The sequence below is a fragment of the Nilaparvata lugens genome, chromosome 2 (genome assembly GCF_014356525.2).
Source record: "Nilaparvata lugens isolate BPH chromosome 2, ASM1435652v1, whole genome shotgun sequence".
Lineage (NCBI taxonomy): Eukaryota > Metazoa > Arthropoda > Insecta > Hemiptera > Delphacidae > Nilaparvata > Nilaparvata lugens.
Window position 1 is genome coordinate 66,641,785 of NC_052505.1, and position 25,864 is coordinate 66,667,648.

The 25,864-nt window shown below is 35.3% G+C and overlaps 1 protein-coding gene across 2 annotated transcripts in view; it reads left to right on the forward strand.

Annotated features, from left to right (window-relative positions):
• LOC111055323 (GPI ethanolamine phosphate transferase 2) overlaps positions 1 to 25,864 on the forward strand; it is a 41,384-nt gene that overhangs the window by 715 nt on the left and 14,805 nt on the right. For both annotated transcript variants that reach the window (XM_022342499.2, XM_022342507.2), the window contains exons 2-9: positions 2,861 to 3,059; positions 4,345 to 4,551; positions 5,721 to 5,909; positions 6,715 to 6,857; positions 8,044 to 8,240; positions 15,004 to 15,194; positions 17,327 to 17,566; positions 25,036 to 25,315. In XM_022342499.2, coding sequence (XP_022198191.2) covers positions 2,861 to 3,059; positions 4,345 to 4,551; positions 5,721 to 5,909; positions 6,715 to 6,857; positions 8,044 to 8,240; positions 15,004 to 15,194; positions 17,327 to 17,566; positions 25,036 to 25,315 — 1,646 coding nt within the window. The remainder of the gene's footprint in view (positions 1 to 2,860; positions 3,060 to 4,344; positions 4,552 to 5,720; positions 5,910 to 6,714; positions 6,858 to 8,043; positions 8,241 to 15,003; positions 15,195 to 17,326; positions 17,567 to 25,035; positions 25,316 to 25,864) is intronic.

The following is a 25,864-nucleotide window of genomic DNA, read 5'->3' on the forward strand; positions in this document are numbered from 1 at the left end:
TAGGTAGCCTGAAGTCTAGTAGTCTAAATCAAACATGAATCGCAAGTGCAATATTTATGCCAATGACTTATTTTAATTTCATAGAAATGAAATTAAAATAAACTCAATAGTAAGCATAACAATTAGAAAAATGAATCTCTTAGAAGCTAACTTAAGTTGAATTATTTTCTAGTGTTAGAAAGTGTAGCTTTTAAAAGTTAACCCAACTTACTCAGACATTACCCTTTCTGAATTAGTTGAAGTTTGACCTTATGAGGCAATCTATCCAACAAGTGCTGACCATGGATAGAGAAACTGAATTATTGAATCTCTCGTTAGAGAAAATGACAAAAAAATTTTGTTAGCTAATAGCATAGAGAAACTATAGCATGAATAGATATCCCATGGTATATAGAGCGTTTATGTCGCAACTTTTACTGTTATCTCAAGCCGATAGTCCACGTAGTTCTTTCCCGTGAAGCTTTATGACTCTGGTAGTCTCTCATATTGTGCCGTTCATATACTCTTACCCAGTCAAAACAGTAATAATCGACAGTAATCGGCTTGAGATGTAAGTAAAGTTGCGACATAAACGTCCTATACCATGGGATATCTACTTACGCTATTGTTTCTCTATGCTAATAGCTACCTAGTTTATTAGGCTTATCTATCAACCTGGTTTAGAAATAACTGTTTGTTTGGTAATAGTTTATTGTTCTTGCGTAATTGGCTATGTTAAATTCATGGAGAAAGTTTAGTGTAAGATTGGAATTCTGTGTTCTGTGAATAACACCGAAAAATAATTAAGCTATTTGGTTCTTTCATGTCAGAAGTGCTTATGTACTGTAAGCCAGTTCATTTATATCGATTTATTTATGAAATAAAATACAAGCTAGCCTATTTAAATGTTTCATATAAGTTATATATCGGTATTATAATTTTTCTGATGGTTTGCTTGTGTAGCAGTATAGCTTCGAAATCGCCTTACTGTACAGGTCAGTATGGTATAGTGAGGTCTAATTAAAAAATCATTGAAAAAATTTAGTTATTGATTTTTTCTTAATGAATAAAACATAGTTGATTTTTTAAACAAGGATGGACAGTTCATATTACATCAGATGTTATCTGTCCTCTATAGAATGCAGTGGCAAGTCAGAGAATCGGCAAAGCTGTTCTCCTACCTTCCTTTACTGCCATTATAACGTAGACCTCACTATAGTTGAGATGAAGTTCTGTTGAAGCTTTCTCATAGGCACTCAGCGTCCTCATGAAATCAGATAAAAAAGTTCATAGCTGGAGACATAATGTTGGCAAGATTGTCACTTCTGACGCGTAAGATGGTAAAACAATTCCAATATTCTCTACAGAGATGTTGGATAGAATTATGGAAAAACTTTGCTTCAATTTTTCTCCTTTTGCACTGCGAGGATTTCCAAATTTGCCAAGTTACTAGCACACTAGGTACTGATACCGCAGTCCCTGTTGTATTAAGGGAAACTCCAACCATACAACATTCTGACAAATTTTCTTTGAATAGCTTTGACCCTTTGTATGAAGTAATCCTTTCTCTTTGTCGGATCCCTGATGAATTTTCCAAGACACTTCTCACTAGAGTGCAGTACATTTAATATTTAATTAAATAGGTCCATAAAAGGGATCACTAAAGTGAAGCCCACTGGGACACGTCAAAAAAGTAAAAGAAAAACAACTGCCAGGAGGCAGAAATCAAATAAGAAAATAGGCACTCACCACACTGCTCTCCAACATAAAGAACTCACGGAGTGAGTACAGAGGGTGATCCGTCAGCAGGCTCCTCAGAGCCCCTCGAAACCGCACAGCAGACAGATCCCTGGCCAACAGAGGCAGCCTATTATAGAGGCTGATAGACATATGAGCCAGACCAGTCCGAGTTCTGCTCAGCCTCTGGTAGGGTAAATCCAGCCTGAGTCTACCCCTAGTCTCATACGGGTGGAAGCTTTGTCGGGTCAAGAGCAACCCCACGTTTGCATGTGTTCTGCAAAGGGTATGAAGAACATAGAGGGAGAAGACGGTGAGGATCCTCTCTTTGATAAAGAGCGGGCGACAGTGGGCTAATCTACCAGCCCCACAAATAATCCTCAGGGCCCTCTTCTGGAGACGAAGCACTCGGGTGACATCTGTGGCTCCACCCCAGAGGGGGAGGCCATATAAAATCACGCTCTGAAGAAAGCCAAAATAGCACATTTTAAGATAATGAGGTGGCACACTGTATTTGAGACCTCTCAGCAGGAAAACCACTCTGCTCAACCTGGCGCAGACTGTCTGAATGTGCTCGCCCCAAGAGAGCTTCCTGTCAAGGGTAAACCCTAACAGTTTGACAGGGGCAAAATTGTATTCATTCCCATTTCTGAGACTGAACACAATAGACTGTGTTTTGTCTTCATTGAGGAGGAAGCGATTGGCAGAGAACCAGTCTGACGCAAATGCCCCAGTCTCCACCATAGCTGCCCTCAGCCCTCCCATCTCGCGACCAGCAGTGAAAAAGGTGGTGTCGTCTGCATAACAGACAACACACCTGCCATCCACCTGAGCTATGCCGTCACATGACTATTATATAACATGATAATATATTCATGATATTAAAATGAGTAACTAGCTGATTAACAATAAAATAAATCTATTTTAAGAGAAATCCCGGAGAGCTGTATATATTACGGTTTTCCTGAAATGGTGAATTGTATTGTTTTTGATATTCATCTGAAAACGTACTGGAACACAGTATGTAACCTCTCAAAAATTATCATGAATGGTACAAATTATTTAATTTAGAAACTACTAACAAAAACACGTAGATTACACCACAGCCTCAAATAATAACCACCTGCATTTGTTTTGCCAACAGCTTTGATCCAGCAAAGGTTTTTGAAGCCAAAGTGCACAAAACTGTTATTGTCGTGATTGACGCCCTGCGCTATGACTTTGTCTCAGAGCCTGCTGGAACTCTCAATATTCCATACCTGGATTCATTGGTTAAACAGGGCTACGGGTGCTTGCATAAGATGGAAGCCAATTCACCCACTGTAACCATGCCGAGATTGAAGGTGAATCAAATTGATCTCTTTTCTACCCTTAAAATATTCACTTGGGATATACATACATGGACAATAATTACAATGCCTGTAATTACTCAACTGAAAAACTCAACGCTCAAATAGGCCTACTAGAGGTCTCAATTAACCCGTGCATTGTGTATAGCGAGTATAGGTGTGATGGTGATGATATTGAAATAAATTAATTATGGGTTTGTGTTTTCATAGAGATAAATTTAGTATGGGTTCATTCGAAAAGAGTAGATTTAGGACTTCAACAATGAGACTTTAGTGATCTTGTAGCTGAATTTTGTGTGTAAATTTTTATCGTGAGAAATTTATTTTTCTGTTGAAAAATAATTTTCTCACATTAAGATTTTGCTAACTAGCGTCCGGGAAGACTCCAATTTTATGCAGGGTTGAGGTATTCTCACGGAACTGTATTTCCGTTAGCGATGGAAAATACACGAGTATTTGGGAATATTTCAAACTTGCATTATTTTCCTTTCCCAAGGAATTATGCTCGTCTCCACGTGGACCGTTGTCTCGTTGGTGGAAGGGGAACATAATTTGCGTGGAATAGTTCAGTTCCAATCAAGCCGCGGCCGAATTCACATTTAAAATCCAGAGGTAGCCTCGGGCCTCAAGGGCTCAAAATTAACGTGTGTATTGAATTTGTTTGCTGTTTAAGTTTGTTAATATGTATTATTTTTCGCCGTGAGTTGAGTTGAAGTAGTTTATTAATTATTTGAAGTGAAAATGTCAATGTTTGTTTAAATTAGTAAGTTATCCGGGAGTAATCAGTGTAGTGAAAATTTCTAAATTGATCGATTGTTAGTGTCATTATATTTTCTAGCTCATGCTAAAAACCTTTGAATGACCGAGTCCCTAGTATCATAAATTTGTAGTTGAGAAATGAGTAAAGTCCACGCTACCTTCGTGAACAGTTAGAATCCAGATAAGCAGTTAGCAAAATCTTACATGCAGTCATCTTGAATTTTTAGAATGTGCAATGAACCGATATAGATTATTTTTGTTATTGTCCAAATTTAAATTAGTTTAATTCATTTAATAAAATTTTACAAGTTTAATAGAATGCTAAATTTTGTTGTTTAATAAAGTCCCATGACTCGCCCTTTAGAATTTAGAGATCTCTTAATTCTACCCCCATTTGGGAGCGGTTACATAGGTAATTTAAAAGTGTTGAATTTTTCTTTATTATTATAAGATGAATTACTGTAATTTCATTCTTGAAATTATAAAATATTTTGTGTTTAAAATTCAATTATTGTTTCAGGCTGTAATGACAGGATCCGTCTCTAATTTTATAGATGTTGTAATGAATTTTGGAAGTCCAGAATTGCAAGAAGACAATGTTATTTATCAGTTATCCGAACGGTACAATGTAACATTCTTCGGAGATGATACTTGGCTCAAACTTTTTCCAAAAAAGTTCACTAGAAGTGAAGGGACTACGTCTTTTTATGTTTCGGACTACACTGAGGTTAGTAATAATAATTGAGGCTGTTTCACTACAAAGCTCTGTGCGACTCTGCAGGGTCACAGAGTCACATACATCTGGACGTCTACAGAGTTTCACACCAAAAACATCTATGGACCGATGGATAGTTACTTTCGTTATAAAAATCTCTGCCAACTCCTCAATTTAAATTTTTTTTGACAAACGCGAGCCAAATTATAAATTTTAAGGCGCTAAACCCGAATCTGAAATCAGGATTCTTTTATATTTGTTTTTACGTGATTTAGGTTTTTATAAGAGATCTTTATTGAAAACGTTTGCTCGTATGCCTGGAGAAAATCTCTCCCAGCTCGATTCGAAAACAACCGTCTGAGCAGAGTTTTCTTGGAACGTCTGCCGGCAGATGGATGGATGAGAAAGCCTGTATTCAATATTCACTTGCTCGGTCCTCGAAAGCTGTTCTAAGGCTGTGGGAGTCGTAAAAATTCTAAGAAGATATCTTCTATGTGTAGAGGTGTGTTCTTTAATGGCCTGTACAATAGGTAGTTTTTAGGTTTTCTATTGTGTGATTGTTTACAAGTGCCATGCTGGCAACTATGTTTCAATATTTCTGTATTTATTTGGAAAAGTCACATTATTTATGTTTATATTGTTTTATATTCATAACTTGATGCACTGTAGAAAAAAATATTTGTATAGTTTTATAAAATGGCAATAAATTGAATTGGATCGTTTTTATTTAAAATAGTTCAATTTTGTGATTCAAAACACAATATGTTAATGTTATTAATTTATGCTATAATCAAAATTACTTGTAGCAAACTAATCTAATTAAAAACACAATATTTAATTGAATTATGCTACCAATGAAATTAATTATAGCTAACTGCTTATAATGTTATGCTGGATAACAAAGAGTTCACAATATTATCATTGAGAGAGATTGAGACTGGATTTATTCATTGACAAATCTATCAGACCAGGTGAAACCCAGAAATGGTTTAATGGAAATGGAAGTTGATGTAACATTTAATAATGAATAAATTGAGTCTGAATCCTTTTCTTCACAGAAACATCATATTTATTTTCTTACCTAATACAATATTAGTTCATGTTCATAAAAAAATGTTTGTGTTGAATAGCATTTTCATTGCTTGCTTTGCAATCTTACAATTTACTGTTATATTTTACAGGTTGATAATAATGTTACGAGGAACGTTGTAAATGAGCTAGAAAGGTCTGATTGGGATGTGATGATTCTGCATTATTTGGGCCTCGACCACATCGGTCATCTGGAGGGGGCCGGCAGTCCACTCATTCGTACAAAACTCAACGAACTGGATAAAGTTATTCATTCGATACATAATCATCTTCTCAACTGGGTAATTCATGCATCTCACTTCCATATTTCTAGTTGTTCTCTTCTTGTTGGTTTCTCAGTCCAATCTTGATCAGTTTTTCATCTTTTGTTTTAAGATGAAGCTTTGTTATGGAAGCTGGATAAAGTTATTCATTAGATACACTACTATCTTCTGAACTGGGTAATTCATACATTTCACTCCTATTTTTGAGTGGCTCTAATATTGTTGGTTACTCAGTCCAAAATTTATCGATTTCTTATGTTTGTTTAAAGATTGAGCTTTGTAATTGTAAAAATGCATGGCATAACCAACAAACTTCCTTCTTTCCGTTTATTCACAGAAACACGCACAAAACCGATTAAATGATTCGGAAGGAATAAACAGCAATAACACACAACTTTTTCTCTTCCGAATTTTGATAGTTAATTTTGTCTTAAATAGATTACTCTTTAGTGGTAGTTTCATTAGCAGATTCGAACCCGCGATAGTCGGCTCGGCTATCCTAAGTAACATCTAGCGCTTGGTCGTGGGTTCGAATCCCGCCGGTAGGCATGGACGTTTGATCATATCATCAAATCACCCTCGCACTTCCAATTACCCACACACAAGCAACTAGCTTATGTGGGTATCATCCGCAATAATATTATCAGCAGTATTTCATTGTGTAGCAGGAATCTCTTAACAAAAAAACGAGTTCAATATTAATTTCAGTCGATCATCGCATGAGAGGCAATTCCATCTTTTTATTTCTGATATACCTCTCTTGGTTGATGTTCCATGTAAGGGTTCAAATTTCTAGCAGTATTTAATTGTGATTTTATTACAGGAATCTCTGAATAATAAATCGAGTTTGATGTTGGTTTTTGGTGATCATGGCATGAGAGACGCAGGCGGACATGGTGGTGCTTCCTATCCTGAAATTCTTGTGCCATTATTAACGTTCGGCCTTCAGTGCACAACAGTGAAATCGTAAGTAAACTAACCAACTCAATATTTACATTTATTAATTTTTTTACATTTATATTAAACAAATGTTTTTTTTAACATCAACTTGAAGCAATGACCAACGACCGTGTTAGAATATATCGTTAGCACTTATAATCATATCAATTACTGGTAAACATTTTGAACGTGAAGATCCCATAATGTTTGAGAAAAGTATAAGAGCAATGTGACATTCACTAAAAATGGCAACTCATTAAAATGTGGTTTAGGTTTTACTTATTTTTATACTTAGTGAAATCTAGCAATTCTCAATTGATGATGGTATTGAAGTTTGAATGCAGTAAATATTTCTATGTTTCTCTCAAATTGACAATGTTGAGTGTTGAAGTATCGTTATATATGTATGGTAGATTTATTCATATGACCTTGCTGTGCTGTATTTTCGCGCCTAGAAAACCGCTAAACCACAGCCTTAGTATTTTTCGATTGTATTGATTCTAAAATATTGTTTCACTCTAAAAAAATAACATGCGGTTTATTTTCTTCATTTTGTAGAGTTTATAACTAGAGTAACACTATTTATTCATGGATACTTAGCTTCCAGTAGGAGGTTCTGATTATGAATATATGGCCAGTATGGTCTGTGTATAAGGATTCCAAAATGAATTTTTAGGAACATTGGAAGTATTTCTATTGCAAAATGAAAAATAGCTGATTTACTGTAGGTACTCAGATAATATTATCAATTCTATTACAAAACTTTTTCCTTTTTTCATAAATTATACTCCTGGAAATGCTAAATATAATAATCTTTAAAATGAAGTAGTGTTTTTTTATGGTGGAGAATAAATATCGTATCATAATTCCTTACGAAGACGGTTCCACCTAGTCTGATTATATCATCTCAATGGGCCTCATGACTGTGAAAATGGTTTTTCAATATGACTAAGTGGTATGTGGTGTAGTATTCTAAATTGAAAATTCCTAGTTTATTCATTTCTGAACAGAAATTTAGACTTTAATACTACTTGAATGTGAAAATGTAACCTTTCTATTATCCAACCTATCTTTTGGAAATGTTACTGTTGATGAAATCTGAGAGAGGATCAGTTTTTGCTGATCCTGTAGCTTTCTCCCAGTCATAGCGATATGATTTTTAAATTGTATTGCCAAATGAATGAATGATTATGTAGTGTTTTGAATGTTGCAGACACGCCATCGCCCAGGTAGACGTAGCTCCAACGCTGTCACTGTTGCTCGGAACTCCGATTCCGATTAACAATGTCGGCCGCCTCATCACTGACCTGTACACGTCTTTTCCTCTTGAGCAACTGCTCTATGCGCTCTACTACAATTCACAGCAGGTGCTGACCCAGTTCATTGACAATGGTGGCTCTTTAACGCATGGTGAGAAAATTTATAGTTTTTCTCTTGCTGGTTTTTGTAATAATTACAAGGTTTTTGTAATTATTAAAAACTCGAATCGATAGGCTAAGCAAATAATTTCTTATATTATATTATTGACCGAGCGAAGTGAGGTCTAAGATTCAAGTCGATGGTTTGGCTCTTAAAGTTTAAATGTTTATATGTTGCGCATTTACGGCGAAACGCGGTAATAGATTTTCATGAAATTTGACAGGTATGTTCCTTTTTTAATTGCGCGTCGACGTATATATATACGGCTTTTGGAAATTTTGCATTTCAAGGATAATAAAAAAGAAAAAAGGAGCCTCCTTCATACTCCAATATTAGAGTAAAAATCAGACTATAGAATTATTCATCATAAATCAGCTGACAAGTGATTACACAGATGTGTGGAGAAGCCAGTCTATTGCTGTATTTCCATAAGGTCTATAGTTTCAATCAGGTACTTGTGGATGAGAATACTGCGTGAGGTCTACTGTTCACAAAACTACTAGTTATCATCGACATTGAGCATATAATATGTTCTTGAGCATTATTGGAATAGAATTTCCGGGTAAATACATCCGATTGGTTTGCCTCCAAACGCAAATTCGGAAGATGACGTCTGTGATGGCGACGAAACGTCAGGTTAAGTCAAACTAATCGGATGTACTCGGAAAATTCTATTCCAAATAATATAGCCAACCCATCCGCGAATCACTCAATTCAATTCAAAAAGTTCTTTATTCCTCATAAAAAAAAAAAACAAAATAAGATGATTCACAATCTGCAGTTCAACATACTCTTACAAGAGCTCATACATAAGAATAATATTCTTTACAATAAAAAACTCAAAATAGTTGAAATTAAATCAACAAAAAATCTTAATCCTAGTTTTGTTCATGATTGAGATCATAACTCATCTGGATTGAATTAATCTGTGAAGAGTCGATAACCGACAGTGCTTTGATTCAGGAATGATCTTCACATGGACCTGAGGTCTGTGTTTGGAGACTAGTTCCAATACGTTTGGAAGATTCCGAGGAATGATTCAGATTTTTGTAAGTTGGAACATTCATGTGAATAGGGATAGACTTTTTTTAAAATAGATAATACAGTAATATGAATGAGGGGTATTGATTAGTCATTGATGTTCAGAACTGAACTAATCATTGATAATATTATACTAGATATTAAAAATATCAACCGTTACAATAATGTTACAATAAATTATGATGATGATGACGATTGTGTTTAATAGCAATGTCATAGGGTATTGATACGCAGACCTTTTGTCTGGATGACGATGTCTGATCCACAAGAAACAGACGTGGGCCCCAACAGATTGAGCGATTTGGGATATTGTAGCCTAATGGTCTCCAGTTATTGAATAATAATAATATGAGGTGAATTTAATGTGAAGAATAAGTAAATTAAAAAAGTAATATGTGAAAAAATAATGTAAAAATTTAATAAATTTATAAAACACGTAAATTTGGAGGATGAGCCAGAGAGTGTCCCTAGAACCATGCGCGGGTTCTCATTCATCAGGTAAAAAAAATAAAAAATTGATTCAAAGAAAATTCATCAGAACAAGAGTATATTAAAATTAGCTAAATAGATATTAAAAATAAGATTAATAGATTTAAAAAAATAATAATGTCAATGAGATAAATTGAAGTTTCAATTATTTGATGTTCATTTCGGTTACCTATATGCTGACATTATTAATCCTTCAGAGTTCTCTGACCCTATAATTGATTGTAACAGGCGTGTTTTCTTCTTGAATGTACCTATTGAGAGAGACTCGAATAGGTTCCAACCAGTGAAGTTGCTACATATGTTTATATAGAGAATTTGCGAAATATATGGTGGTTTGGTTGTGGAATAGATATTATAAAGATGGAAAGATAAAATTTGGATGTTTCTTGAATAGCGAGTATTATGTTGATTTGTGATTGTGGGGAAAATAGTGTTTTGATGTTTATATATATATATATTATATATATATATAATATATATATATATATATATATATATATATACAGGGTGTTTCAGAAGTAGTGTCGAGAATTTTAGGGTATTGTACCTGGATGCTAGGAGACTACAAATGTCATATTTGAAGTGTCCAAAACTCAGCGGTTATCCTTATAGCTGCCATTTTGTTTTTTTCACTTAAAAATTTTTATCTCAAGAACGAAATGTTGTATTGATCTGAAAATTGGCATGAATATTTATGCTATAAAGACTCAACTATAAAAAATAAAAAAAAAATTTTTCGTTGAAATTTTTCAAAATGGCGGCCATTTTAAATTTTTGATGGCGAATATCTCGAAAACCGTCCATTTTACAGAAAATTTACAACAGACAAAAAGTTAGCAAATTTTTTCACGATTCCAATGATACCTAATTTATTAAGATTGGTCGAAGAATAACAGAGAAATTGATTTTTTTCGTACTGCATGCATGACCACTTTTCACCATTTAAAGATCAATATTAATTTTTTAATTCCAGATGTATTTAAGATGAAGCTTTGAAACTCGGTATGGCTCCATATGGGCAAACAGATGATTTTACAATGGTTTTCAGATGATAATGTTTGTCTTGTAAAAGTATTGTTGTTTCATTAAAAGTAAAGAACCAGATGTAGTGCTTCCTATTTCTTAGTCTCACGTTTCCTAGGTCTTATTTCTATCTTAAATTTCCAGTTTCAATATTTTCTTACGTTGCTTCTACACAAATATTTAATTATTGTAATGGAATTTAGTTCGCTGGAGTACACCGATATTCACTTCATGTATGGAGCAGCTCTTGGCAATGCGACCGAAGCAAGAAGAATGTATGCAGCTGCATTTCCAAACCGCCGTCTCCCTTCCGACAAGGTGTTCACAAGAACTCACAATCGGCTGAGAGAAGTTGGTTCATTTGAACGGAACAGGGTAATTGCTGGTAGGCCTCGAGCAGTTCGAAATGTTGCTTTTGAAGAGGAAGTATTGCAGAAATTCGATTTCAATCCTAGAACGAGTACGAGAGCAGTTGCAAAGCAAATCAATTCAAGTGCTTCTTCTGTGTGGCGTGTACTAAACAAGGAAAGACTTCACCCCTTCCGCTTTCAAAAAGTTCACTCATTGGTTGAACGCGACTATGAGCTAAGAGTAAACTGTGCCCGTTGGTTTCTTCAGCAAGACATTATCCAACCAAATTTTCTAGAAAATGTGTTATTTACCGATGAGTCCAGCTTTACAAGAGAAGGAATCTTCAACTCTCGCAACAGTCACGTCTGGGCCTTAGACAATCCTCATGAGGTCAAAGTGCGTGGTTATCAGCATAGATTTTCGCTGAATGTTTGGGCGGGTATCTTAGGTAATCGCGTGATTGGACCATACATTCTTCCTAATCGTCTGAATTCTCCCACGTACATTACTTTTTTAAGAGACATACTACCAGAACTTTTGGAAGATGTGCCTCTTGCAAACAGATATAATATTTGGTTTCAACATGATGGTGCCCCTGCTCATTTCGGAAATGTTGTTACGGACTTTCTGAACATGACCTATCGTCAGCGGTGGATTGGGCGGGGTGGACCAGTACCGTGGCCCGCACGTTCACCTGACCTCAACCCTTTAGATTTTTTTTTCTGGGGCCATATGAAAGACCTTGTTTACAGCACGCCAGTAGAAAACGAAGAAGACCTTGTGGCAAGAGTGGTTGCTGCAGCAGGTGCCATTCAAGATGATGAAAATGCTTTTATAGCAGTTCGACGGTCCATGATTGAAAGGTGCAGACTGTGTAATCAAGTTGAAGGACGGCATTTTGAGCAATTGCTGCATTAGTATCAGTGAACCGATTTGAGTGAAATTAATATTTTTCAATGTAAAATAAAATTTGGAGGAAAGTTATTCTTGTATATTTCTGTAATAAGAACGGTTTTCATGAAATTATAAAAAAAATTAATATTGATCTTTAAATGGTGAAAAGTGGTCATGCATGCAGTACGAAAAAATTAATTTCTCTGTTATTCTTCGACCAATCTTAATAAATTAGGTATCATTGGAATCGTGAAAAAATTTGCTAACTTTTTTGTCTCTTGTAAATTTTCTGTAAAATGGACGGTTTTCGAGATATTCGCCATCAAAAATTTAAAATGGCCGCCATTTTGAAAAATTTCAACGAAAATTTTTTTTTTTATTTTTTATAGTTGAGTCTTTATAGCATAAATATTCATGCCAAATTTCAGATTAATACAACATTTCGTTCTTGAGATAAAAATTTTTAAGTGAAAAAAACAAAATGGCAGCTATAAGGATAACCGCTGAGTTTTGGACACTTCAAATATGACATTTGTAGTCTCCTAGCATCCAGGTACAATACCCTAAAATTCTCGACACTACTTCTGAAACACCCTGTATATATATATATATATATATATATAATATATATATATATATATATATATATATATATATATATATATATATATATATAAGGAGTGTTTTTATGAATAGTTGCATAATTGTAAGAATAGCTGTTTCCTGAAAAAGTGCAATAGAAGGGTGAAGTGTAGGTTTCTTGAAAGCTGTTTTAATTATCTCTCTTTGGACCACTGCGAGGGGTTCAAGCACTGTTTTAAAGGCTCCCCCTCCAAGCAATGATGCCAAAGGAGAGGAGAGACTGAATATAAGCATAGTAGGCCATTTTGATTTCGATCTCATGGAGAATATCAGTCAGCATTCGAAAAGCAATTATAAATTTGCGAACCTTACACTTCAGGCGGCTAATGTGCTTTGACCACCTCATTCGGCTGTCAAAACAACTCCTAAATACTTGTATGAGTCCACTTTCTCTATGCTCTGACACGTACATAGGTTGTTCAGTGGATTATCACACTCATGTATTTTTATGTTCTCAAGGTTGTAGTCTGTTATGGGGCGCAGAGATATTGGCATATAATTTGTTTTTGATATATTAAGGGAAAGGGTGTTCTGGTCCAGCCATTTCTTCACCTGGAAAAGGTCCTGTGAAGCCTTGTATTTCGGTATTTCCTAGCGGAAAGAAGAAAAAATTCTCTACAACCTTGACTACTTTTTCGAATTTTCATCTTAAGTGATCCACAAGATACGCCACTTTGAATACGAGACTGTGGAAATTAACGTATTAACATTTTTTTCGAATATTCAAAGTTGCGTATCTTGTGAAACACTTCAGTTAAAAAATCGAAAAAGTAGTCAAGGTTGTGAAGAATTTTATCCTCTTTCCGCTCCCATAAATCGTTTTCCTGATTTCAGTACCGTTCAAAAGCTACAACTAATTGAAAAATGATAATTTTCATTTTCTGATTTTTTCTGCGATTTTACTGTTATTCAAGAGTCTCTAAAGTGAGTGAGTAAGATACATGATAGAAACTTGCGATTGGTCTCAAATGAAAGAGAATTACATGCTCTATAAGCTACGTTGCTTTAAACCCATCTTGCATGACTGTTTATTATCGAAAAACTGTCGAGACTGTGAAAATGAGGAAAATATCGCAAATTTCTTGATTTTTTGAATTAAACGTATCTTACCTCACGATTATATTTTTACAAAATTCATTCACCTCACAAGAAAGAGAAGATTATGTTCTTCAAATCAAGACCAAGTACCATTTTTTATCATTTCGGGTTACCGAGATACACAGTTTTGAATATAGAAATTGGCCATTTTTCTATGTATTTAAATAGAGGCTAAAATACACTAAAAGTGAATTTTTCCATCAAATTTCATTTATGATAAATGATTTTGAACCGCCTTGACGAGCTGAGAAGAATGAGCTGTAGTACGAGGAGATCTGATCATTCTGTCAAAAGTTATGTGTTTAAAGTTTTGATCCTTGACGTATCCTTATGACGTACCCCCCACTAGGAAATACTGAAATTAAATGTTTCTTATGGGTAATTCTCATAGAAAATAACCCGCGTGAGGTGATATCAGCCGAAATATGTATTTTTTGTTAGGAAGGCCTTGAAAAAGTATTATAATGAAAAAATTGTATTTTGGCTGTAGGACATGATTTTCTATTTTTGGGTATACCCCCCCTCCCCCACCACTAAATTCAAGAATTCCCAAGGAATCCTGTTCATAATGAATTGTTCTTTCACGTGATGTGTGGTTTTTTATCTATACTAGAAAGATATCCATGTTGTATAGGTTAGAAGTGGTAGGTTTGCATACTTTTGAAAATCCCTTGAAAAATGCCCCTTTTTTGAAAATTCGTAGCTTCGGAACCAAAAATGGTAGAATCCTGTGCGACCACTCAATTTATTGGAAATTTTATTCTCTTTAATTTTGTCAAGAATGATTATTCTTGAGAAACTCAAAGTTCACGAGATAAAATGGGAAAATTGAAAAAAGTCTGAAATCTGGAGGTTTTTTTGGGGTGAAGCCGCCCTCTGGCGTGTCAGCAAATTTCAGAATTTTTCAAATTTCGAATTCAGCGCCCCAAAATACATTTAGAACCGTCTAGAAAAATTCTTTCGGGGCTGTTTCCTGAAAAACGACCATTTGACTGGACTTGGTCGGTGGATTGCAATAGAATGAATAACAGTGTTACTAAACGCTGCTATCCTTTTTTTAAGAAAGTAACAAGAATCTCTGTTGAACAGATTATTCCTTTTTGAGTATTTGTTTGTCATTACTTTTACGGCAAATACATGAATTTGAAAAAACTATATATATGGTCTTTATTGTTTGGTATTTTATAGTATGAAAATGAAAAGTTTTAATTTGCAGAATCGTTTCTCCTGTATAAGGAAGCAGTAAGGCAACACACCATGTGGCTCAAGTACAACCAGACAAGAGATGCCGCCAACGTTGTCAGGCTGTATGAGAAAGCGTTGAAAACCATGTCCAGCTATCTCATCAAATCTATGGTCGAGTTCCATATTATTGAAATGGTTTTAGCTGTATTCATCCTTTCACAGGTAACATTATTTTCACTTAATAGGTTAGATTTTTAATACACTTTTAACGAAACTTTTGCAGTTTCGTTTGAATTCAAATTTTATTTTTACAAAAATGTGGACGTCATGAAAAATGGATTTTGTCAATCAAAATTACGTTATCAACTCGAAAGACGTCGATTATGTTTGCTGTATAGCCAAGTTTATGTGTTAAAATTTTGAAGTAAAAAATGTCATGCTTGCTTTGCAGCAAGAAGCTTTTAACCGATGATGTTAGACAACATGCCTAATATTAATGCTAATTATTTGTTATTAATGCTATTATATGTTATTAATGCTATTATTTGTTCAATAAATTTATTTGAACTGCCTCGTAGACTTCTGCTACTGAAAATATTGTCAAGAAATATTAAATAAAGCAGATGTATGATGTATTCATTAGCATTTGGATAAGTGAAATATTATATTTCTCTCCATGCATGAATCTCTTGTTGAAATGGGCATCGTCATTCCCATTCTCCCAACTAGTCAAAAGCACTAAAATCACTGGCTCTGAGATCAGAATTCCTCATAATATGTTGTATAACTGGACGGTAAGGCTATTATAAAATGATCGCTTTTGTATAGCAAACGAGCATTCTGTATAAAAGATGAACCAGTCAACCGGCAGTCAAAAATTTGTGGGTTCAGTTCTCATTCCTGCACTTTCAGTGCAGAGTTCATTGATCATACATAAGCTACTAATACTGCTCTCAATATTCTTAGTTGAAGAATGCTATAGAAAGATTAATTGCACTATAAGTACATTATCCTACAATTAATTCTGTCCAGTTATTCATTCAATCTATGTTCGGGTTCAATAGAAAGCACTTTTTGAATGATACTGTTATCCACTCTAATATTGCTCAGATCAATTCAAACCTAACTCTTCAAAATCATATTTTTTAAATTCATTAATAATATAGGTGTTTTATAACTATGAAAGCTAACTGCGGCCATATAGTTGAAGCTAAATGTATCTAATTGTTATACATCTTACTTATTCAGTAAGTTTTGTCAATTTACCATGAAAATAAATAACGTCCAACAAAAACTAAAAATTATGAAATTGTTCTTCATAATAATTTTTCTGTACAACAGCTTCGACCCCTCTACGGTCTCAATAATTGTACTACCATGAAAACTAGTTGCAATATGGTGAACAAATTCTAGTAAACTGGCTCGGTGAATGTTCGAAAAACACCTGCATAAAAATGGATAGTAAGTTCTTCCAAGAATATTGGCGCTGTTCAGAGAATCGGCTCCAGTCGTCGTGTACAAGAACTCGACTTCAACTTGACTACAACTACAACCAATGGTTATAGAATTCTACTACCCTGAACTGGACGATATGGATGTCGACAATGTGTGATTTTAGCTAGAAGGTGGAATGTAACAGACAGCCCACAAAACAATATTGACAGTCGTCTGGGTGTGCGAATGTTAAAACGCGCTGAAGCCATGAAAATTGGCCACTAAGATCTTGCGATTTGATTCCGCTAACCATTTTCTTTTTTCTTTTATTAATCAATCTATCAATACAATTTCAAATCATATAGTTATGACTGGTAGAGAGCAACAGTCTTAGCCCGAAACTTCTCTTCTCCTAAATTTTATCAATAGTAACATAAGTTTCCAAAATATAGGTTACATTCCACTTCCAGGTTTTTTTGTCAAATTTCCGATCAAAAATAAAAAACTAGAAATTTTGAACTTGTAAGGAAGAGTTATTTAACTAGAATTCAGTATTACTCTTCATAATCACTGAGAACTTGGTAAGTTATGCTAACCAGGTCTATGCCGATAAGCCGACAACCATTGATTCCCAAAACGCCAACATTAACCTTAATCAATTAACATTAATCAATCAGATTCAGCTTGATTTGTGCGCCTGATTAATCGAAAATGGGGTTTTCGTATTTCCACTACCAAGCGATGCTGAGACAGCCATATGAACATTATCATATTACATGCATAATAGTATTGATAGACCTCCCGAACAAAAAATAGATCTAGTCGATATCTCACATACAGCCTGTTTTATTCAAAGATAGTGAACACTTGATGAAAAACTCAATATTCAAGTGTGACTAACACTGATAGTTTGTTTGCAGGTTACGCTGATAGCCGTCCTAAATGTGATACAGATCAAAGTGCCTAGCCGCAAGAATGTGCGAAATATTCTATTGATCATTATTGTGATGTGCTTCGCATGTTGGCTGATAGATTCGCCCTTAACGCCTTGTTGTTCTTCAACACTATCTTCCCTCTCCTTCGTGCTTCTGTCAATTTTTGTAGCTGTGATAAATTGTCTAATTCTACTGTCTTCGACAATAAATGAAAATTATAAAAAGGTAAGTCAATTCAATTTATTTTCATTACTATAACCCTTATTTTTGGTCCCTCTAGTGAGGTTAGCAGTGACTTTCAAGTAGCCCTGTTGAAACGAATGCCATTTTTTTATTTACTTTTCAAATTAAATGCAATATATTCAACGAATTAATCAAATTATTACAACGAGACAGATAAAGAGTTCACATTCCTTTTCTAATGGAACGTCAAGTTTCAATAATTGTTTAGTAGAATAATAATAATAAGTTTGGAATAATTTCCGAAGTTCACTGCTTTATGATTTAATAGTTGCTCACACCAGAGTAAGCACATTGAGAAATTTTATCAGCATACGGTTCGAGTATTGTACTGAGAACAGTTCTCAAACTGTTGAACAACGGTGGAACTACAAATAATGAGAATGTAATCAATGACATTTATATCTAGATAGATAGATAGGCTGCCTCTATTTTAACCTGGAGGGCGAAGTTAGGGTGCAGCCGGCCCTCTCTCCCACTTAACCCTCCTATACAATTCTAATGCATCTACATCACGACATGACATAAGGAAATAATCTCTTAAATAGAATAATAAGTATTATGATAAAAAAAGTACAAATCAATAATTTAAAAAAACAATTTCATTTAATTTAGTAGAATATATTTTAGACTGAAAAAAATTAAAAAAAGTTAGAAAATAGAGCTTTAGAAAAAAGAAACAATAAAATTTCACGCAAACGCACACCTTTCACACACGCACACACACCTCATCCTATGCCCCGATCGCCAGCCCTCAGCCACGCCAAGACCTCCGTGCAGTGTTCGGCTCTCCACACTTCTCAAAGACGCGGGTAAGCTATTCCACAGTCTGCAAGCAGTCTCACAGAACGACCTGTTATATGTCACAGTGCGATGGATGGCAATGCTCAACAGGCTCGCCAGCCTCGTATCTCTTCTGTTGATTCCCGCGAGAAATTGAAATTTCTGACTCAAGTAGAGTGAAGACCCAGTTGCCAGAACCTTGTGGAGGAGCATCAGCACATGATAAATTCTGTTGTCTCGAAGCTTCAAAATACCCATCTGAGTGATGTAAGGGCTTATGTGGACGTCCCTTTCAAGACCAAAGACGAATCTCACGCAGTAGTTCTGAGCCCTTTGCAGTCTTTCAGAGAGAGTCACTGTCATGTCCTGTATGACCACATCTCCATAATGGAAATGTGGAAATATCAAGGTCTTCACAAGCATTATTCTCTCCCGTAAGGGGATAACAGCTCCAATTCGCTTCAGTAAGTGAATGCTTGCAAAGACCCTGTTGCAAGTCTTTGTCACTTGTTCAGTCCAGTCTATAGTGAGGTCCACGTTATAATGACAGTATTTGATAAACTTTGATGTTGCTATCCTTGTCTATCAATCGACAAAGCAGGTAGTACTATCTTTTACTAGCTCCGCAACGATGCCAAATCTGTTTTTGACAATGTATAAATATAATTAATTAAGGCAGAGAACAGACAACGCTGTTCTTCTATCTGTATCCACTGACATTATAACGTGGACCTCACTATAGTTGTCTGTTGAATGTCTAATGATGGTTTATAAATCTATTACGAATTGCTTGTTCTTAGTGAAAGTAAAATGAAATTACTTATTAACAGACCTACTTAATACTGTGTTTTATAAAGTGTTTATTTGTTTGATATTTCAGTAAGATAAATATGAACATACTAAGTTCAGCTTGTCTCTTTTTCGCTTTCATGTTTACAAGACATTGAATTTCTAATTCCAAGAACGACCTTTTTCACACACACCGATTTTGCTACGACACATTTCCAATTGGCGGCCGACTTCGTTGAAGCCTTTCACACCCATCGACACCGTCATAATTTAGAACAAAGACAGTGTCTTTGACTATTTTCATTTATATGATATCTAGAACGTCGTATTCGTTCTCCATAACCATTCTACTTGTTGCTTGAAACATGTAACTTGCCAGTGGAGGACTAGAGTAGAAATATAGTATGCTACTTAATTGACAAAAATAAGTTCAAAACTCTCGATGATAGAGCAATGTCGGCTGACAAGTGGCGCTTGATATAAAATGTGTCTGAAAGCTTGCTCAATTGACACCATACAAATTGAAGGAAAATGCTGTAATCGGAGTGATGCATTGAATAAATATGTTAGCATGATAATACCTTTCCTTGGAAGTTTCTTCAAGATTTCACCTGTAATCAGATCAAACCCAGGTGCTTTTTTGGTATTCAGATTATTTTTTATTTCTTCTTGAACCTCATTTATAGAAACTAGATCAATCTCTGTATCTAAATCATCTATTATATCTTCTTCAGGATCAATTTCAGATTGAATGTTGTTTGGCTGAAAGATTTCTTCTAGATGATTAGCAAATATATCTGCCTTTTCTCTGTTATTTCTTGCCCAAGTACCATCTGGTTTTCTGATTGGAGGGGATTGTGATATTGGTCGCTTAATTCTTTTTGTTGCTTTCCATAATGAATAATCTGTACTGGCATCAGCTGTCAAATTTTGAAGGTAGTTATTAATGGACTCCTCAGTTAGTTTCCTTATCTCTCTTCTCAATTGTTGTGTTTTGTTATTCAATATATTTTTGTCAGCAGGATCACGAGTTTGTTGCCATCTTCTTCTTGCCCTTCGTTTCTCTAAAACAAGTTGTCGAATCTCCAGTGGGTAATTGCATCCTTTTGTTTTCCTGGTGTATTGTCTAGTGTTTTTCCAGGCTGATTTCTGGATTTGCCACATGAAATTTTCTGCGGCTTCATCTAACTGCTCAGCTGTTCTAAGTGGAATATTCAAGTTGATTTCATTCTCCAAATCCACTTTGAAAGCTTCCCAGTCTGTTGTTCTGTTGACTAACATTGGTCTGTCTTCTTTCTTTATTATTCGTTCACTGAGTGTGAGAATTACAGCTGAATGATCAGAATCCAGGTCAAAGCTCTCTTCAATGTCAATAAAATTACTGGATATTCTCTTTGTTATGAAGAAATCTAGAAGATCTGGAGTTTTATTCAAATCTGTTGGCCAATAAGTAGGTGTCCCTGTTGAATGGAATTCGCAGCCCAGCTCCTGGATAGCCTCTCTGAGTTCTTTTCCTTTGGTAGTTGTGAGTCTTGAACCCCAATCCTTATGCTTGGCATTAAAATCTCCACCCACTATGAATCTATCTCCAAGCTGATGAAGAATACTGGTATAATCATTTTTCTTTAAATTGTAACGTGGTGGGAAATATGCAGCTCCAACAAGTATTTTCTGGTTGATAGACTCTATTCCAACTACAGTTAGCTGTATTTCATTACTTTGAATACTGGAGTCTTCATAGTGTTTAATACTCTCCTTCACTATTACAGCACTTCCACCTCTTGCTTGATTTTGAGGATGAATAGTTTCGTAAACATTATATCCATTGATTTTGAAGTGAGTCTGCTCAGTTGAATGGGTTTCAGAGATAAGGCACACATCTATATTTCGGGTCTTTAGAAATATTTCTATTTCTTGTTTTCTATTATTATTGATATTATTTATTCCATTGGCATTCCAGGTAGCAATCCTAATATCTTGTTGGCTTGTAATATTCATTTTTTAGTTTTCTTCTCGATACTCTTACTCTTCCCTTCCAAGCTGTCAAGTCGTCCAGAAAGAATGTTTAAACTGTTTAAAATTTCCTGCAAAACCTTATTAACATCAACTGGTTGTTGTTGCTGCTTTGGTTGACTCTCCTGTTGTAGGCTTGGAGTGGGTTTTGTTACTTGAGAATAGGATATTTCTCCAGTGTACTTTCTAGAAGTGAATTTCCTCTGTTGGGTTGTATGTTGTACTCCGCTACTTCTTCTAACTATGTTGTCTTTTTCAGTTCTTCTTCTCTGAAGTTCTTTAGCGATAAGACAGCCTCTGTAGTTAGCTGGGTGAGCCTCAGCACAATTGAAACATTTGGCTGGGGTTTCTTTAGCCTTGGTACATGAAATGGTCCAGTGTTTTCCAGCACACTTCACACACACAGGTTCATGTTGACAGTATGCCTGAGTATGACCAAACCGCTGACAACGTTTACACTGCGGAATCATTGTATTGCTTCTAATTGATTCAATTTTCACTTTCATATAGCAAATATGTTTAATTTCATATATTTTTTTTGTATCTTCAGTATTCTTGAATGTTAACATGAACATTGGGAGTCTGATAATGTGTTCTTTTCCATCCTTCTTCACTTTTTTCATTTTGTTGACAGCACTGATTATTTGAAAGCCTCTGCTTAGAAGATCGTTCTTTATATCCTCTGGATCGCATGATGGATGAAGCTCTTTAGCCATGACACGAATTGGACGAGTTTGTTTGTTTTCGTACGTGTGCCATTCATATTTAGCTTCATTTAACATCTTAGTTAAATCTCTGTATTCTTGTTCAGTTTCAACATTCAATTTTAGCTTGTTGTTCATCATGTTGGCACTGAAATTGAGATTTTTCGATTTCAATGCCTCTTTAATCTTCGAATACTCTTGAACATTGCTTAATATGACTGGTGGAGGCTTGTTTTTCTTTTCTGTCGGTTTCATACATGTAGACTCAGTTGCAGGCCTTATTTTTTCTGGTGAGTCACGGATTTTTCTCTTATTTTGTTTAGGGAGAATCCATGAAGTCTCTGATGCCACCATTTTCTCTTCTTCCTCCCAATTCGGTGGTGAATAACTTTTATTGCTACTTATAGACGATGCTGGTTGCATTGTATTTGAAGCTGATGATTGAATCTTCTGTGTTGTTGAAGATGCTGAAGAAAACATCTCTCTCAGCTGATTGATCTCCAACACTATCTTCCCTCTCCTTCGTGCTTCTGTCAATTTTTGTAGCTGTGATAAATTGTCTAATTCTACTGTCTTCGACAATAAATGAAAATTATAAAAAGTAAGTCAATTCAATTTATTTTCATTACTATAACCCTTATTTTTGGTCCCTCTAGTGAGGTTAGCAGTGACTTTCAAGTAGCCCTGTTGAAACGAATGCCATTTTTTTATTTACTTTTCAAATTAAATGCAATATATTCAACGAATTAATCAAATTATTACAACGAGACAGATAAAGAGTTCACATTCCTTTTCTAATGGAACGTCAAGTTTCAATAATTGTTTAGTAGAATAATAATAATAAGTTTGGAATAATTTCCGAAGTTCACTGCTTTATGATTTATTAGTTGCTCACACCAGAGTAAGCACATTGAGAAATTTTATCAGCATACGGTTCGAGTATTGTACTGAGAACAGTTCTCAAACTGTTGAACAACGGTGGAACTACAAATAATGAGAATGTAATCAATGACATTTATATCTAGATAGATAGATAGGCTGCCTCTATTTTAACCTGGAGGGCGAAGTTAGGGTGCAGCCGGCCCTCTCTCCCACTTAACCCTCCTATACAATTCTAATGCATCTACATCACGACATAAGGAAATAATCTCTTAAATAGAATAATAAGTATTATGATAGAAAAAGTACAAATCAATAATTGAAAAAAACAATTTCATTTAATTTGGTAGAATATATTTTAGACTGAAAAAAAAATTAAAAAAAGTTAGAAAATAGAGCTTTAGAAAAAAGAAACAATAAAATTTCACGCAAACGCACACCTTTCACACACGCACACACACCTCCTCATCCTATGCCCCGATCGCGACCCCTCAGCCACGCCAAGACCTCCGTGCAGTGTCCGGCTCTCCACACTTCTCAAAGACGCGGGTAAGCTATTCCACAGTCTGCAAGCAGTCTCACAGAACGACCTATTATATGTCACAGTGCGATGGATGGCAATGCTCAACAGGCTTGCGCCATGCCTCGTATCTCTTCTGTTGATTCCCGCGAGAAATTGAAATTTCTGACTCAAGTAGAGTGAAGACCCAGTTGCCAGAACCTTGTGGAGGAGCATCAGCACATGATAAATTCTGTTGTCTCGAAGCTTCAAAATACCCATCTGAGTGATGTAAGGGCTTATGTGGACGTCCCTTTCAAGACCAAAGACGAATCTCACGCAGTAGTTCTGAGCCCTTTGCAGTCTTTCAGAGAGAGTCACTGTCATGTCCTGTATGACCACATCTCCATAATGGAAATGTGGAAATATCAAGGTCTTCACAAGCATTATTCTCTCCCGTAAGGGGATAACAGCTCCAATTCGCTTCAGTAAGTGAATGCTTGCAAAGACCCTGTTGCAAGTCTTTGTCACTTGTTCAGTCCAGTCTATAGTGAGGTCCACGTTATAATGACAGTATTTGATAAACTTTGATGTTGCTATCCTTGTCTATCAATCGACAAAGCAGGTAGTACTATCTTTTACTAGCTCCGCAACGATGCCAAATCTGTTTTTGACAATGTATAAATATAATTAATTAAGGCAGAGAACAGACAACGCTGTTCTTCTATCTGTATCCACTGACATTATAACGTGGACCTCACTATAGTTGTCTGTTGAATGTCTAATGATGGTTTATAAATCTATTACGAATTGCTTGTTCTTAGTGAAAGTAAAATGAAATTACTTATTAACAGACCTACTTAATACTGTGTTTTATAAAGTGTTTATTTGTTTGATATTTCAGTAAGATAAATATGAACATACTAAGTTCAGTTTGTCTCTTTTTCGCTTTCATGTTTACAAGACATTGAATTTCTAATTCCAAGAACGACCTTTTTCACACACACCGATTTTGCTACGACACATTTCCAATTGGCGGCCGACTTCGTTGAAGCCTTTCACACCCATCGACACCGTCATAATTTAGAACAAAGACAGTGTCTTTGACTATTTTCATTTATATGATATCTAGAACGTCGTATTCGTTCTCCATAACCATTCTACTTGTTGCTTGAAACATGTAACTTGCCAGTGGAGGACTAGAGTAGAAATATAGTATGCTACTTAATTGACAAAAATAAGTTCAAAACTCTCGATGATAGAGCAATGTCGGCTGACAAGTGGCGCTTGATATAAAATGTGTCTGAAAGCTTGCTCAATTGACACCATACAATTTTGATCCCCGCGACATCGGGTCGATATCGTGTGGCGAGAAATCGGTGTGTGTGAGAACGGCCAAAGGAGTACTTGTCAGTCAAACGAACAGCTTTGATTTATGATTAAGAAAGTTTGATGAATACTTCAATTTTAGTTTGTTGAATACTTGAATGAGCTACCACATTAGAAATTTGAATGAATGCAATCTCTTATTTATTCACAAATACAATTTATCATCTCATCAATATTGTTCATTTCTCTTGCAAATTATAGAATTCGGTTTGATTCAAGTATGAAATTAACAATATTGATGAGATGTAAAATTGTATTTGTAAATAAATGAAAGATTACAATAATTCAAATGCTAATAATCGAATTTCCTTCTAGCTGTTCTCGTTGTTGGATTAGTATAAGTATTTGACAGCATTTAATTTTGAATTTGGTTGAATGATTATTATGTAATAATGTAGGTGGAAAGTGTTATTGGGAAATGCCTGGGGCTTGGGAGCTTTCTGCTGGTGATAGCGATGGGATCGACCAGCCTGATTGAGGAGGAGCAGTTTGTGTGGTATCACATGTGGACACTGCTTTGTGCCGTAGCAATCATGTCGGTGGACAATGTTGCCGCTCTCACCAAATGGATGGCTGTGCTGGTCATCCACAGACTGGCCAGAGATATGCATACACTGGGCAGCAGTTGGCTCAACCATCGTCACAATAAGACTTACCTTTCTTCCATTTCGCTCATTGGTAAGTGATAGCCGAACATCCAGGTTCTTCGACCAAAATGTTCTACAAGCCAATTGTCACAAGTAAATAGTACTTCTATTCCTCATTTTTCTCCTGTAATGCGCCATTTTGGTTTTCAAATAACAGTCATATCTTTTCAATGGATCAACATTTTCAGCTTGGAACTCGGTGTCAAGTGATCCGTTTCTTTCAACTAAATTTATTAAATTATTCTTACCCAGTTTAACGAGCGTTAGCGAGTTCCTAATTTTGACTCAAGATCAAAATCGTTGTCCGACTGTTTGCCTATTCTACAATAACTTTCAAATGCTTTGATCAATCAGCCTCAAATTTTGAACTCTTATTCTTCGAATCTTTTCACAGACCAAATTCGTTGGACAACAAAATTTACCTACTCCTTCGTTCTTTTTCAGACAAAAAAAAAGGATTGGCTCTCAATATAACTATGAATTGTGAATGGGTATGCTATATAGATAGACTCAATAATAACGAGAGGAAAATTAATACAAAAGTAATTTGGAATATTGAAAATTAATTCCAATCAGAGAT